Below are 16,031 nucleotides of genomic sequence, written 5' to 3'. Positions count from 1 at the left end.
CTGGACCATTGAGCAGGGTAGCATGGGGAGTGTATGGCAGAGGTAGGGTGAAAGGGAGCTATCCCAGGCATTGTGACGCCTAGTGCTCATCCCCCCCCCCCGCTATACCCACTAGGCCTCACTCCCCTCTCAGAGCTGGAGAGAGAGCTCAGATAGGAGGCCAGTTTCTCTTCATCCAGCCATGCTGACTATGCAGGATTCCTCAGGGGTTTTTTTGGGGGGTGGGGGAGGGACTACAACTCGCATAATGCCGAGGAAACCCCCTTTCCCACACACCCTTGCAGGGGCAGGTCAGCAGAACCAGAGAGCTCAGCTGGAAAACAGGGGTCCTGCTGCTGCCCTGGCTTCTCCTGTCCTACCACAGAGCGGGGGGCTGTAGCCCCCACTCCCTGCTGGGCTGCTCCATGTGGCTCCACTGCTCCCCCCATGCCCCACCCACCTGCTGCTACCTGCGCCAGGTAGGTGCTGGAGTGGGAGCTTTTCCATGGGACACCCCTCCCAGGGGCTAAACACAGCTCCCAGCGCTGGGGAGAGAGGCCAGGAGTCCTGGCTCCCAGTCCCCTCCTCTCCCAGGAGTCCCTGTTGCGGGGGACCCCAGAAGGAAATGCTGGTGGTTATTTCCCAGGCTGTCAAGCAGACCGAGGGAGGGGGGGGATGCAACCCGAGCAGACAGCGGAGGGTGGTGGGGGCGGGAGGGGTATGTCTCCACTACATTTCCTCATCCGCAGACCTGGCCGTCTCCCTCGGCTTCAGCGCCAAGACTCCAGCCCGAACCACAACACCTGCAAAGCCGCTTTTCATCACAAGGCTGCAGTCCCCAGCTCCGGGGCTCTGCGCTTTGGGAGTTAAACGCAGTGCGGACGTACCCGGAGGGACCTTGGTTCCGGCTGCAGTGGCTGTGAGTAACCTTGGCACCATCTGAGTTTTGGTTTTTTTATGATATTGACCGACAACACCAATGGTTATTTTAAGCCTTTTTATTTGCACGGATTGAAGTGTTCACAACTGCTGGCGGAGGAGGGAGGCCAGGCTCTGTAATGACAGCAGACGCGGTGATTCCCCGAGCTACAGCTTGCTACCGGTTGAAGCATTAACTGTCAACATCACCTGTCAGAAGCTACAGAGCCAGTAGCCTCAACTCTAACACTGACAAGGTTCTCGGGCAGCATTTTTCTTCTGTTGCCTGTAAATTCTCGTGATTGTGGGTGGAAACATGTTTCTATCAGTTGGCGGCGAGTGTGCGGGTCAATCGACATTTACTGATGCTGATTGAGAACCGGCAGCTGCTCCCAACCCTCGTCATGTGAGGGTTGGGAGCAGCTGGCCCTACCCACACTCTGCCCCCAGGATCAGGCAGGTCCGAGCTGCTGCTGCTTCTGCCTCCTGTGAGATGGCACGGAGCAAGCGAAGCCGCCACTGGGTGGGGTTGCACCCCTGACAGGGCAGGGCTGGAGACAGACTTTGCCAGGCCCTGAACAAGGTGTGTGTGGGGTCAGATCCGGGCCCCCTGGAAGGGGCGGGCCCTCAGGCAGAAGTGTGGGGCTATGGGCTAGCCTCCCTCCGCCAGCCCTCAGTCCCTCCTGCATGTTGCAGTCCAGGGCTCTGGTAGCAATTTAACAGGTCCGGGGCTCCGGTCGCTGCTGCTGCTGGGGTGGCGACCAGGAACCTCAGGCCCTTTTAAAGAGCCACCAGAGGCCTGGAACATGGCAACCCAGCCCAACATAAGCACTATGGTCCTACTACTTGTGCACGGTCACCCGCGATGCTCCTTTTGTCAGCAGCGCACGCCCACGTGTGGGGTGTAGCGTCAGCAGTGAGGGGGGTGCCCTGGGGTAGCTCTCCCCCTGCTGCAGCCAGGAGGGGTGGGAAGGAGGAGTGGATCGCAGTGCATCATGGGTGCCAGCTCAACGTCCCATAATGCAGTTCTTTCCGTCCCAGCATGCCACGTGCTTGTTCCGACGGTATTTGGCGGCATTTATCGATTGCCCCAGTGCGCCTGCCGTCTCTGTCGGAAGGGATGCTCTCCGCGGCTAGGGCCACTGCCGTGGGGACCTGTGCATGATGAACTCCAGCCTGAGGAGGGATTGCCTGACCTGCTGCATGCCCTCGAAAGAAGCGACACCAGCTTGCTTTTGGTATTCACGGCGCAGCTGCGCACGGAGGCCCGGCCCTTCTAGGTTCATTGGATCAAATTGGTTCTGGTTTTTTGGCCTCCGAAGACTGGAGCACCTCTTGGAACAGGTCCTTGCTCTGCCGCAGTGGCTTCCTTAACTGGGAGAGGCGCTCGGCTGGTGTGAGGGGGTTCCCCTGAAAGCCACGTCTGCGGAAGCACCAGAAACAATGCACAGAAGCATGCTTGCTTGTCTGGGCGGAGCATTGACTCACCACAGTAAAATACACCCTTGTCACTCAACAACCCCTTTCTCTCTGGCCCTTGGCAAGCAGTCCAAACCGGGTGCGTTCAGCTGGGGAGGAGCTGGGCATGCAAGATGGGGCAAAGACTCTGTATGTTTGTTTTTTTAAGGGGATGAGTGCAGGCAATTAGGAACAGTCCTGGCCCGAGGGCAAGGCGGTTGCCTTGGGCCCCACGCCTTCAGGGCCCTGCGCTGCCCGGTGCCCGCCCACCCAGCCACTTGTTCACTGCCCTGTCTGTGCGGCGTAGCCACTGTCAGCTGGCTGCCTTGTGCCTCGCAAACTCTATGGCCAGGCCTGATTAGCAACAATGCTGTAAATTCCCGCACCATTTCCCACAAGTGGGGTCACTGCAGCCGACCTCTCATTCCCGAGGTGAAGCAAGGGTGCATCTTCTGCATGCGTGTGGCTTCAGATCTGGTCCTGCTCACCTTGGGGCCACTTTGCTCCCTGCACAAGTGCTTGTCGAGCGGTGCAGGAAAGCTTCCTACAGCGGGGGGAGGAACACAGCATCTTTGCCAAGGAGCCTTAAATAGAGGACTAGCGAGTACCTCCAGGAGCGGTTCCTAGAGAACACTCTGAAGAATTCCCGTGCAATCTCCCATTTGTTCTGAAAGCCCAGAGAGTCTGTTTTCCTTCTTCTCTTTCTGAGCTTGGCCATGTGATGGAGTGAGGTCACAGAAGACCCTTTGGCATTGTTCTCCCTCTCTGTCAATGAAAGAGAGGTGCACACTGGCCATACCCCCTCTCCTCCACCAGTAACAACTATTTACACTGGCCCTGATAATAAAAACACTTTTTGTTTACTAAGTACAAACAGGAGGATGTAAGTGGTTGCAAGAGAAAATGGACAGATCCGAGTAAGTTACTAAGTGAAAATGAAAAGAAAATGCATAGCTACTTCTAATTCACTAAGAAACTTATTGCGAGCAGATTCTTACCCTAAAGAGCTGTTCTTGTTCTAGGCATAATCTTCAGGTCAAAGATGATCTTTTACTCTGACCTGGGTCCTCTGCCCTCTTTCGGAGTGTATCACGTCAGCTGAAGACCAAGAGCTGATAACTTCCCCTTGCTTAAATAGTCGTCTCCCCAGGGAAGGAATCTTTTGTTCTACAGTCCCCCTTTCATGGAAAACTACCTGTGTCAAAAAATGGAATCCCAGTACCAGGTGATATGGTCAGATGTTTAACTAGTCCAATCACCTTTGAACTTACAGGACAAAAAAGGTTGTTTACAAATCATTAAGTTGATCTCCCAATGGGTATGGCTTGGGGTAGGGAGACCAGTAATGGTTCTCATTGTTTATATTTTAAATGTACCAATCTCACACTTCATATATCTAACTTCACATTCAAAAATGATACATGCGCCAAAATAGAATCTGCAGATCCAGCAGACTGTAATATTAAACTCGCTAGGGTACAAGAGGTACTTTGTTTAAAGCTTTTTTGAGTGATGCATATTTATATTCATAAGCCAATTTTCATAAAGCATGTTGGGGGGACCATCACAGGGCAACACTTGGGATATTTGACATTTTCCCTTTCAGTACCAAGCTACTGGATTCAGGTGGCTACTTAAGAATCGCAGTTTTTTAAAAGTCTCCGCTTGTGGAGAAAAGTGTAAAGCTGTACAGATAAAAGAAAAGGAGCCACACATACTTTTTTCAGCAAGAAATGTGCTTTTAAAAAAAGAGAATTTTGTGATTTTCGAGGGACCCGCGTGATGATTTTACAAGACGTGGATTTGGAGGTAGTAGGGGTTCACTGTTCTGTGCTGGAAGCCGGGATGCTTCACTGGGAGGAAATACAGCTAAACAAATACTCCTCACTGGAGTTGCAGAAAGCTGGTGAGACTTTCTGGCCTGGGTTATGAAGAGTTGGCAGAATTTGATTGGTTCTAATTTCAACAGCTAATACTGATGTTTCTTAAGTGTATCTTTGAGATTCTTATCAAATATAGTATCAGAGGGGTCACCGTGTTAGTCTGGATCTGCAAACGCGACAAGGAGTCCTGTGGCACCTTCTAGACTAACAGATGTGCTGGAGCATAAGCTTTCATGGGCAAAGACCCACTTCGTCAGATGCATGTCGTGGAAATATCCAGAGGCAGGTATAAATATGCAGGCCAGAATCAAGCTAGAGATAAGGAGGTGAATCCAATCAGGGAGGATGAGGCCCACTTCTAGCAGCTGATCTGGAGGTGTGAACACCAAGAGAGGAGAAGCTGCTTTTGTAGTTAGCTAGCCATTCACAATCGTTGTTTAAACCTGAGCTGATGGTATCAAACTTGCAGCTGAACTGTAGCTCAGCAGTTTCTCTTTGGACTCTGGTCTTGAAGTTTTTTTGCTGCAGGATGGCTACCTTTAGACCTGCTATTGTGTGTCCAGGCAGACAGAAACCTGTAGGAGAACACTTCAGTCTCCCTGGACACACAATAGCAGGTCTAAAGGTAGCCATCCTGCAGCAAAAAAACTTCAAGACCAGAGTCCAAAGAGAAACTGCTGAGCTACAGTTCAGCTGCAAGTTTTATACCATCAGCTCAGGTTTAAACAAAGACTGTGAATGGCTAGCTAACTACAAAAGCAGCTTCTCCTCTCTTGGTGTTCACACCTCCAGATCAGCTGCTAGAAGTGGGCCTCATCCTCCCTGATTGGATTCACCTCCTTATCTCTAGCCTGATTCTGGCCTGCACATTTATACCTGCCTCCGGATATTTCCACGACATGCATCTGACGAAGTGGGTCTTTGCCCACGAAAGCTAGTGCTCCAATACATCTGTTAGTCTAGAAGGTGCCACAGGACTCCTTGTTGCTTTTTTCAAATTTAAATTTGCACAGTTCCAGTAAAATAGGGGGGGAAGGTTTAGTCAATACGATTTAATGACAGTAGACTGGGGTGGGCAAAATATGGCCCACGGGCTGGATCTGGCCCACCAAACAGTTGGATCTGGCCTGCCACAGCCCAATGGGACCCTCGGGCAGCCAGCCGCAGCCTGACACCAAAGGCCCAAAGGCCTCACCCTAGACATTCACAGGCAAACCAGGGTGGGAGTTCAACTTATTAAGCTATTGGAAACACCCCTCCAATGTCCAGCGTGAAGCAGTGCCATGTAATCGGTAGCACCCCAGCATTTTTTAGTGACTTACAATCTGATTTAATTAACGTGCTTACCCCGGGGGCACCCCCTGCATCACTAGCTGGCTCGGTAGACTGGTTATTTCTGCCATTCAGGAATGCAGGGCTCTCCTGGTGCTTTTGCAGGATACCCGCCAAACTCTTAGTGCAGCCACACCCCCTGCTGGCACAGGAATGTTCAGCATGTTATTAAAATACAGTGCGGGGGGGGGGTGCGGGAAGGGGAAAGGGACAGTTGTCAGGTTAAAGAAAAAGTGCTGCCAATGGGTTCATCTAAACCAATATCCCCACTCCCTGTGGTTCCCGATCAGACCCCTGCATCCATTATTCTGGATCAGACCCATGTGCCCATCTAGCCCGGTATCCCGTCTCCAGCAGGGGCTGGCACCAGCTGTTTCAGAGGAGCTTGTAAGGAGACCCCCTAGTGGACAGTTCCAGAACTACCGAGAGAGCTGCCGCCAAACTACTGCCAATTCCTTACGCCTGTGCTTTCAGCGCCTTCCAATGACAAAAACGGAAACAATTCGAGGCTGAGGCTTTCCCCAGATCCCCGCTGGGCTTGGATATTTGATCCCCACCGCAGAGGCAGCTGCAAAAAATCCTGTTCTTCAAAGTTCTCAGGCTTAGGGTTGCTGGATGGGGGGTCAGATTGCCTGTGGCCTTGGTTTTTTTTTTTGCCATCCTCTGCAGGGTAGGGTGGGTCCCCTGGCAGCAGCAGCTGGACAGATCTCTTCTGATCCATTCCCCGGGGAGCTGGGAGTTGGGCCGGCAGTTCTTCCCACATGCTGTGCGTTTGTAGGGTAACCCATGGTGGACATCAGTAGTGGGCCTGGCTGGGGTCTCCTCCTCCCTGCTCCAGGCTCTGAGACGGCCTGCGTGGCTCTGCAGGACACAGGTGACTGCCTTGCCCAGGGAAGAGCGGGGACGACCTCCCTCTGCCCCAGGCCTGCCCTTGCCCCACCACCTCCCCTCCCCTCTTTCCCCAGGGGGATGAGCAGGGACCGGCAGCAGGCCCCCCTCTGCACTCACCGGCAGTGGTGGGATAAGTGGAGCAACACGGCTCCCGCTGCTTTGCTCCCCTGGCCGCCTCACTCCACTCCCACCGGGGAGCGTGGGGCCGTCCCACACCCTCTCGGAGTGGCGCAGCTGGGAAAACAAAGCCTGCCCTTCCTCCGCTCTGTGAGTGCAGGAGAGACAGACCCCTGCTGCCAGCACTGCCCCTTCCCCCCCCTCACCCTGCTAGTCCTCCTGCCGGCTGGCTCCTTCCCCCCACAGCATTTGGGGGTAGGGATGTAAGAGTGCAATGGTTTAAACAGGTAACCGATAAGCAGAAGCTTAAAAGCCGGCTCCTGGCGTGCACCGGCACCTGGGGTGCCGCCCACCGCCCCCTGTGTAACCGCTGAGATTTTCAGTAGTTACATGGTTAATCAATTACACGCATTTTAACATCCCTATTTGGAGGCATGTGACCTTTTGTGCCCCCCTCTCACATGTCGCCCCTGGGCTCATGGGCTGTTTCCAGGCCTGTGCGTGAGCATGTGACGGTCTAGGAAGGTGTATGGCAGAAAGGGATCTAGGGGTCATAGCGGACCACAAGCTAAATGAGTCAACAGTGTGATACTGTTGCAAAAAAAGGCAAACGTGGTTCTGGGATGCATTCACAGTATTGTGAGCAAGGCACGAGAAGCAATTTTTCAGCTCTACTCTGTGCTGATTAGGCCTCAGCTGGAGTCTTGTGTCCAGTTCTGGGCACCGCATTTCAAGAAAGATGTGGAGAAACTGGAGACGGTCCAGAGAAAAGCAACACAAATGATGAAAGGTCTAGAATGCATGAGCTATGAGGGAAGACTGACGGAACTGGGCTTGTTTAGTCTGGAAAAGAGACGACTGAGAGGGGACATGATAGCGGTTTTCAAGTACCTAATGGAGCAGGGCTACTTATGTGGCCCGTGGTCCGTTGGTTTGCGGTCCACAGGTGGGAGCCAAAACAAAAAAGTAGTCAATGTAATGGTCTTCTGGTGATATGTGTTTTAGTAGTTAAATTCCTGGACTCTCATTGCTCATGAAAAGTGCTGTCATAGGGGTGGAAATTGGGTAAATGTTGCATTTTATTAATATCAGCAGAACTGACTTAAGTGGGGTCCGCGTGTTGTGTAGTTTTGCCTTAATCTTTGTATTCATGCCCATCAGTGTGAAAAGCTATTTGCATAGATATTTGCATGTATATGCAACCACACTTAAGTCCTGGCCCTCAGCGTGTGCTGACAGTATAATTGTGGCCCCCTGGGGCTTCCAAAGTTGAGTAGCTTTGTAATCGAGTGTTACAGGGTGGAGGGGGAAAATTGTTCTCTTTGACCTCTGAGGATAGGACAAGGAGCAATGGGCTTACATTGCTGTAAGGGAGGTTGAGGTTGCACATTAGGAAAAGCGTCCTGTCAGGGTGGTTAAAAGCTGGAATAAACTGCATGGGGAGGTTGTGGAATCTCCATCTCTGGAGATATTTCAGAGCAGGTTGGACAGACTCCTACCAGGGATGATCTAGACGGTGCTGGGTCCTGCCGTGAGGGCTGGGGACCGGACTCAATAAGCTCTCGAGGTCCCTTCCAGTTCTAGTGTGCTAGGATTCTATGCACAGTCCACTGTAAATGTGGGTTTACAAGTGCTAGAGCTGGGTTTGCAGCTCTGCTACTGTTTTCACACCTCACTATGCAGATCGTCTGATTCCTGGCTGTGGTGTGACCTGTGCCCACACTGCAAACTGACAGGGCCCAGACCTGAAACGGGGACTTGGCTCAAACCTGGGTCAGGGAGTGGGGGCTTGTTCCCTGCACTGGGAGAGAGGGGGCAGCAATGGGGTTTGTGCCTGAGCAGAGAAACCTGATGGGCAGCAAGGGGGAGAGGGGAAAGAAGAGCTGGGGGTTCAGCTGCCCCAGAGCTGGTTGGAGGGGTTCTCTCTGAGCCCAGCTTTGACTCCCTCATGCCTCTGTCCACCTCCCCACACAGCCATTTCCTGCGTCTGCTTCTCTTCCGCCGCCTACAGAACAAGGGTGGGGGGGGTCATCTATTCTCAGAGAGGTTCCCCAAGGGGGTGGGTCTCATTGTAGGTGAGGATCCTGCCATGCCTTCCTCCAGCAGCCAGGTGCAGGGAAAGGAAGGTCCCACCCGCCCTGGAGTGCTACAGTCTAAGACCTCCAATCTCCAGGAGCAGGGGGAAAATACTCAACCAGACAATTCTTAGAAACAGCAGAGTGGAGAACACAAGCCAGCAGTGAAACTAATCCCTCCAGTCAGGGATCGAACCCAAGAGTCCCAACGCCCCACCCAATTCCCCCTTCTTAGAGCCAGGAACAGAACCCAGGAGCCCTGACTCTTAACTTGCTGCTCTAACCACTCACCCTCACTCTGCTCCCAGAAGGTGTAATGCACTATTGTGTCTCTACACCTCTCTCTTAGGGTTGCCAGGTGTCCTGTTTTGAACCAGACAGTCCAGTATTTGAGCTTTCTGTTTGGGAAACACATTGAGAAAATAGAAATGTCCGGTATTTTCTAACTAAGATGGAATGTCGATTGTGATGGAATGTCAGGTGTGTCCGGTATTTTTGTTGAAACCATCCGGCAACCCTACTCTCTCTGTGGCGAGAAGGGTTACATACAGCCCCTCATTGCCCTGTGTCTCCCCTGTAGCCCAGGGACTCCGACATTCCCACAGCAGCATTGGGGGTCTCAGCAGACACACTTACTATCTGAGCAGTGGGTAAGGTTGGAAGCTGTTGGGCTGAACTCACACACAAGGCTCAGGACACCTGGGTTGTAGACATGTCAGGGTGGGCAGTGGGGTATAATGGTTGGAGCATCGGAGCGGGGAGGCAGGACGCCTGGGTCCTAGCATGTCAGGGTGGGCAGTGGGGTGTAATGGTTGGAGCACCAAGGTGGGAAGGCAGGACGCCTGGGTCCTAGCATGTCACGGTGGGCAGTGGGGTGTAATGGTTGGAGCACCGGGGCGGGGAGTCAGGATGCCTGGGTGCTAGTGTGTCACGGTGGGCAGTGGGGTGTAATGGTTGGAGCACCTGGGCAGGGAGGCAGGACGCCTGGGTCCTAGCATGTCACGGTGGGCAGTGGGGTGTAATGGTTGGAGCACCGGGGCAGGGAGGCAGGATGCCTGGGTCCTAGCATGTCACAGTGGGCAGTGGGGTGTAATGGTTGGAGCACCGGAGGGGGAGGCAGGATGCCTGGGTCCTAGCATGTCACGGTGGGCAGTGGGGTGTAATGGTTGGAGCACCGGGGCAGGGAGGCAGGATGCCTGGGTCCTAGCATGTCACAGTGGGCAGTGGGGTGTAATGGTTGGAGCACCGGGGCAGGGAGGCAGGACGCCTGGGTGCTAGTGTGTCACAGTGGGCAGTGGGGTGTAATGGTTGGAGCACCGGGGCAGGGAGGCAGGATGCCTGGGTGCTAGTGTGTCACAGTGGGCAGTGGGGTGTAATGGTTGGAGCACCGGAGCGGGGAGGCAGGACGCCTGGGTGCTAGTGTGTCACAGTGGGCAGTGGGGTGTAATGGTTGGAGCACCGGAGCGGGGAGGCAGGACGCCTGGGTGCTAGTGTGTCACAGTGGGCAGTGGGGTGTAATGGTTGGAGCACCGGAGCGGGGAGGCAGGACGCCTGGGTGCTAGTGTGTCATGGTGGGCAGTGGGGTGTAATGGTTGGAGCACCGGGGCGGGGAGGCAGGATGCCTGGGTGCTAGTGTGTCATGGTGGGCAGTGGGGTGTAATGGTTGGAGCACCGGAGCGGGGAGGCAGGATGCCTAGGTCCTAGCATGTCACGGTGGGCAGTGGGGTGTAATGGTTGGAGCACCGGGGCGGGAGGCAGGACGCCTGGGTCCTAGCATGGCACGGAGGGCAGTGGGGTGTAATGGTTGGAGCACCGGGGCGGGGAGGCAGGACGCCTGGGTCCTAGCATGGCACGGTGGGCAGTGGGGTGTAATGGTTGGAGCACTGAGGCGGGAGGCAGGACGCCTGGGTCCTAGCATGGCACGGTGGGCAGTGGGGTGTAATGGTTGGAGCACCGGGGCGGGGAGGCAGGACGCCTGGGTCCTAGCATGGCACGGTGGGCAGTGGGGTGTAATGGTTGGAGCACTGAGGCGGGGAGGCAGGACGCCTGGGTCCTAGCATGGCTCGGTGGGCAGTGGGGTGTAATGGTTGGAGCACCGGGGCGGGAGGCAGGACGCCTGGGTCCTAGCATGGCACGGTGGGCAGTGGGGTGTAATGGTTGGAGCACTGAGGCGGGGAGGCAGGACGCCTGCGTCCTAGCATGGCACGGTGGGCAGTGGGGTGTAATGGTTGCAGCACCGGGGCGGGAGGCAGGACGCCTGGGTCCTAGCATGGCACGGTGGGCAGTGGGGTGTAATGGTTGGAGCACTGAGGCGGGAGGCAGGACGCCTGGGTCCTAGCATGGCACGGTGGGCAGTGGGGTGTAATGGTTGGAGCACCGGGGCGGGGAGGCAGGACGCCTGGGTCCTAGCATGGCACGGTGGGCAGTGGGGTGTAATGGTTGGAGCACTGAGGCGGGAGGCAGGACGCCTGGGTCCTAGCATGGCACGGTGGGCAGTGGGGTGTAATGGTTGGAGCACCGGGGCGGGGAGGCAGGACGCCTGGGTCCTAGCATGGCACGGTGGGCAGTGGGGTGTAATGGTTGGAGCACTGAGGCGGGAGGCAGGACGCCTGGGTCCTAGCATGGCACGGTGGGCAGTGGGGTGTAATGGTTGGAGCACCGGGGCGGGGAGGCAGGACGCCTGGGTCCTAGCATGGCACGGTGGGCAGTGGGGTGTAATGGTTGGAGCACTGAGGCGGGAGGCAGGACGCCTGGGTTCTATCCCGGGCTGGCTGCGGGCGCGCGGTGACCGAGCGAGGTCTCGCGGCTTCGCGCTGCCTGTGGGGGCGGGGCGCCCGGCCGCCTGGGTTCCCCCCCCGAGGCGGGGGCGGGGGCGGCCAGTGCGGTGAGGCGCTGGCTGGAGGGCTCCCTCCTCCCAGCCCACTCGCTCTGCGGCGGCTCTGCCGGCCAATGGGAGCCGGGCTGGGGCGGGGTGGCCTGTCCCAGCCAATCGCTATGGAGAGCCGCCTGCCTCCCCCCCCACCTCCCCACATCCTCCCCCTGCCCCCCCTTGTAACGTTGTCTCCGCTCCCTCGCCTGCTCCCCTCCCCGCGGGGACCGCAGCGCCGGGCGAGCTGGAGCCGGGGGCGCGCCCAGGGGTGGGGAGCCCGGCTGGGGAGCTCGCTCCCGCCCCCGCCCCCGCGGTGAGTGGGTGGCGGGGGGGGGGCACAGGAAGCAGTCAGCACCGGCCCCAACTTCCTCCCGGGGAGGGGGAGCCCCCCCCCAGAGCCAACGGGGTAACGTGGCGGGGGGGGGGGGGAGGCAACAGCACGTGTGTGTGTGTAAGGGGGAAACAGCTGATTGCTGGGGTGGGGGCGATCCTGGCCAGGGGGGATGGGCTCGGGTGGGGCGGCTCCGAGAGCAGAGGTGGGAGCTGTCCTGGGCTCAGTGAGCAATACCAATGCCTGCCTTGGGGGAGAGGGCTGGGGGGGGGTCAGAACTCATGGGTCCGCCCCCTGGTTCTGGGAGTGGGGTCGGGGAGAATTGGGGGATTATGCCTCCAGGGTTCTACCCCTTGCAGTGGGGGTTGGGGGGTGTCAGGACTCCAGGGTTGTACCCCTGGCTCTGGGTACGGGTCTGGCACTTGGTGCATGGCGCTGGTTTTAACCCTGTGTTTTCCTCTTCCCCAAGCTGCCCTTGTCCCCATCTGCTGACTCAATGGAGGAGGAGGAAGACGAGATGGAGGAGCAGGAGGGGAGCTCTCAGTCGGACGGATTCAGGCCAGCGGCCTCCACCGACGGGGATTCGGTGAGGGACTGGCGGGCAGCGACTGCGCCTTTGGGGGGTTCCCCTCCTGCAGGAAGCTGAGGGGCTGATGTGGGGGACTAATGGTGGCTGGGTGGGCCCAGGATTGGGGTGAAAGGAGTAGAAATGGGGGTGGGGGCTGGGACTGGGGGGAAGGAACAGAAGGAAGGGAGGCTAGCTGGGCGGAGAACTGTACTAACCTTGTTCTCTCCTTCTGTGCATATGCAGCTAGCACTGGGGTGCAGCCTGCTGCCCTACCAGCGGGGCTGGGGAAGGCCTGGTTGTGTATGTGGAGTGGATCCTGGGCCCGGCCACATCCAGAAGGGATTTGGTGTGGGTCTTAGAATGGGAGCTTGTCTTGCTGAGTCCCCTGTTCCCCTCTGATGCCCCCCCCTTTAGTCGCAGTCCGCTTCTCCGTCAAAGTGGGACTCTCCTGCTCCTCTGGATGAGCAGCCCGAGCTGCAGCAGGAGGAAGAGGAACCGGAGGAGGAGGAGGGCCAGGAGTTCCAGGTGCGGACATTGAGGATCCCAGCAGATGGGGACTCGGTGAGTAACTAACATACTGATATGTGCGGGGGGGGGGGGGCATTTGACACTAGGGAGTGTGATGCTGCAGGGAGTGAGGCGGGAGGCGAGTCCGCCACAGGCAGTGCTGACCCCAGGACTGCCGCAGCACAGTGCTGGGTGAGGGACCTCTGTATAAACTGTTCCCAAGCCTCACCCCAGAGGTGGCTGCATTGCAGCCTGTATAAACAAACCCTGTCTGCTGCCGCAGAAACAGTCAAGCTCTTGGGCCTGTGAAAAGATGGGGGGGAGTGTTAACCTGGAAATAGCTGAGCAGTTTCTGGATTGGGGGGAAGTCCCAAGAACAAGACACTGTTACTGCATGCAGTGTCTGAAGCCATCTGAGGTCTGCTAGCTCCCCTTTAAGTGGCTGCATGGAGTGTATGGCGGAGGGGAGGCTGGGATTCAGGACTCTTGGGTTCTGTCTGTGGTTCTGGGGGAAGACTGGGGTCTGGTGGGTTAGAGCAGGGGGACTCCTGGGTTCTGTTCCCAGTACTGAAACCTTAAATAATTAATTTGCCCCATCTTGTGCCTCAGTTTCTCCCTTAGGGCTAAGCCTTTATCTGTCAGTTGCAGCCTCTCCCTGTCTGGGACCAGGAAGCAGCGTTTGAATTGTGCCTGGGAGCTGGATCCAGTCTGTGCGAGGGCTCCAGGCTGGCATGCCCCTCCCACGCTGTTTAACCATCTCCCCACTTGCCTTTTCCCAAGCTGGACTCTGCTGCTTTCCCAGAGGAGCTGTCTGAGGAGGAGGAGGGAGATGAGGAGGAAGAAGAAGAGCTGGTAATTAGAAGGGTGAAGGCAGAGGAGGAAGAAGACCAAGAGTTTGAGGTGCAGAAGCTGAGGGTTTCCATGGATGGAAATTCAGTGAGTGGGGCTGACCTGGGGAAGGGGGAGGTGGCTGGGTTGATGCTGGGGGAAGGTGAGCTGGGCTGAACTGGGGAGAGGGATGTCTAGGACAAGGGGCCATGGAACCAATACGGATGGGGGAATGAGAGGGAAGGGGGCTGGGCTGATCTAGGTGGGAGCTAGCTGGCCCAGGGGCCAATCTGAGGAGAGGCAGGGGATAGGCCGGCTGGGTCAATGCAGGGCAGTGGTTCCTTTGCTCTAACCCAGACTCCTGCCCCCCAGCTGGAGTCGGTGGCATGCCGCGAGGGGGAGCCAGCCATGGATTCAGAGGAGCCCAAGTTCGAGGTACAGAAGCTGAGGATCCCAGTGGAGGGGAATTCGGTAAGTGACCATGCAGGGCTGGGGGTCACAGCTGCCCCTTCACCACCTGAGCCCCAGTGAGGGACCACAGTGAAAGGACAGGATGCAGGTGCAGGCTGGGGTCTTGGAGACTGTTTGCTCAGCTGTTGGAGAATGAAGGGTTAAATCAGAGCTCCCTGGGGTGGGGCAAAATGTGGGGCAGATCATGGGGCTATAGGGCTGGAGGAATTCCAGGGATTCTCCTATTGGGGATAATTCTCCTTAGTGGCACTAGCTCACACCCAACCAGCTCACTGGAAATGAGGGGCAGAATGTTGGGAGGGGGGAACTGGAGTTCTAGGGGCAGAATGTTGGGGGGGGCAAAGTTCCATGGGTGGAATATTGGGGGGGGCAGAGTTCTAGGGGCAGAATGTTGGGATTGCAGTTATGGAAGGAGAAAAGGAGAACTAGCAGAGTCAGAGAGGGCCGGAGGCAGGGTGAGGAGGCAGAAGGAGGTTCATTGTCTGCCATTCTCTCCTGAGGGTGCTGTCCCTGGTTCTGGAAGGGCAATAGGGGCTAGCAAGTGGGGGGTGGGAGTCAAGACGCCTGGGTTCTGTCCCCAGCTCTGGGATGGGAGGGGAGCTGGGGACTCTATTCCTGGTTCTGCGGAAATGAGTTAATGCCCTGGTGCCTTTGCCCCACAGCCCATCCTGCAGCTGATGGCGTCCCCGGGGAGTGGGGGCAGGGCAAGGGCACCAGCGCCAGACCGCTCCAACACCTGCACAGAGTGCGGCAAGAGCTTCAGCCGTCGCTCCAATCTGGTGAAGCACCAGATCATCCACACCGGCGAGAAGCCCTTCTCGTGCGGGGAGTGCGGGCGCAGCTTCACCCAGAGCTCGGCCCTCACCAAACACCAGCGCACCCACACTGGGGAGCGCCCCTACGTCTGCAGGGAATGTGGCAAGGCCTTCACCGCTAGCTCCAACCTGCTGCAGCACCAACGCTTCCACACCGGGGAGCGCCCCTACGTCTGCGGTGAGTGTGGCAAGGCCTTCAGCCAGAGCTCCAACTACAACCTGCACCGGCGCACCCACACCGGTGTCACCCCCTACCAGTGCGGTATCTGCGGCAAGCGCTTCACGGGCAGCTCCTGCCTGGCTCGCCATCGGCGCACCCACACCGGCGAAAAGCCCTACCAGTGCTCCGAGTGCGGCAAGCGCTTCTCCGGCAGCTCCACCTTGGTCAACCACCGGCGCACCCACACCGGCGAGAAGCCCTACGGCTGCGCGGAGTGCGGCAAGGCCTTCACCCACCATTCCAACCTGGTGGACCACTGGCGCGTCCACACTGGCGAGAAGCCCTATATCTGCGCTGAGTGCGGCAAGAGCTTCCGGCTCAGCTCCCACATCATCCGGCACCGGCGCACCCACGCCCATGCTGGTGCTGCCAACTCCGCCAATGCCAACGGGGCGGACCGTCTCTACATCTGCAGCCAGTGTGGCAAGAGCTTCCAGCTCGGACCCAGCCACCTCCAGCAGCAAGCCCAACAGGAAGAGGGACCCTATAGGTGTACTGAGTGTGGCAACAGCTGTTGGACGTAGGGGGCGGAGCCTGTGGCATGGGCAGGGTTTGGCAGATTATCCCCCTCTCCCTCCTGCTTCAGGCACTTTGGACATGAACAGGTTGTGGGATCGGTTCCTACAGGGGAGTAGAAATTGGATCCTGTTGAAGGCCGGACGAGGAGTTCTGCTTGTGGTCCTGTCCCTGTATGCAGGGAGTGTGCCCTCAGCTGTTGGAGAGGGCGGGACTTGGTGCTCAACTAGCTGCCACGCCCCCAGTTCCAACG

The 16,031-nt window shown here is 57.2% G+C and overlaps 1 protein-coding gene across 1 annotated transcript in view; it reads left to right on the top strand.

Moving 5' to 3' along the window:
• LOC106732577 (uncharacterized) overlaps positions 1 to 16,031 on the top strand; it is a 31,009-nt gene that overhangs the window by 981 nt on the left and 13,997 nt on the right. The window contains exons 2-7 of the mRNA XM_075928815.1: positions 729 to 898; positions 12,323 to 12,439; positions 12,836 to 12,982; positions 13,709 to 13,864; positions 14,129 to 14,227; positions 14,890 to 15,785. Coding sequence (XP_075784930.1) covers positions 729 to 898; positions 12,323 to 12,439; positions 12,836 to 12,982; positions 13,709 to 13,864; positions 14,129 to 14,227; positions 14,890 to 15,785 — 1,585 coding nt within the window. The remainder of the gene's footprint in view (positions 1 to 728; positions 899 to 12,322; positions 12,440 to 12,835; positions 12,983 to 13,708; positions 13,865 to 14,128; positions 14,228 to 14,889; positions 15,786 to 16,031) is intronic.

Source organism: Pelodiscus sinensis, chromosome 4, assembly GCF_049634645.1.
Source record: "Pelodiscus sinensis isolate JC-2024 chromosome 4, ASM4963464v1, whole genome shotgun sequence".
Lineage (NCBI taxonomy): Eukaryota > Metazoa > Chordata > Testudines > Trionychidae > Pelodiscus > Pelodiscus sinensis.
This window is presented reverse-complemented; position numbering and strand designations above follow the sequence as displayed.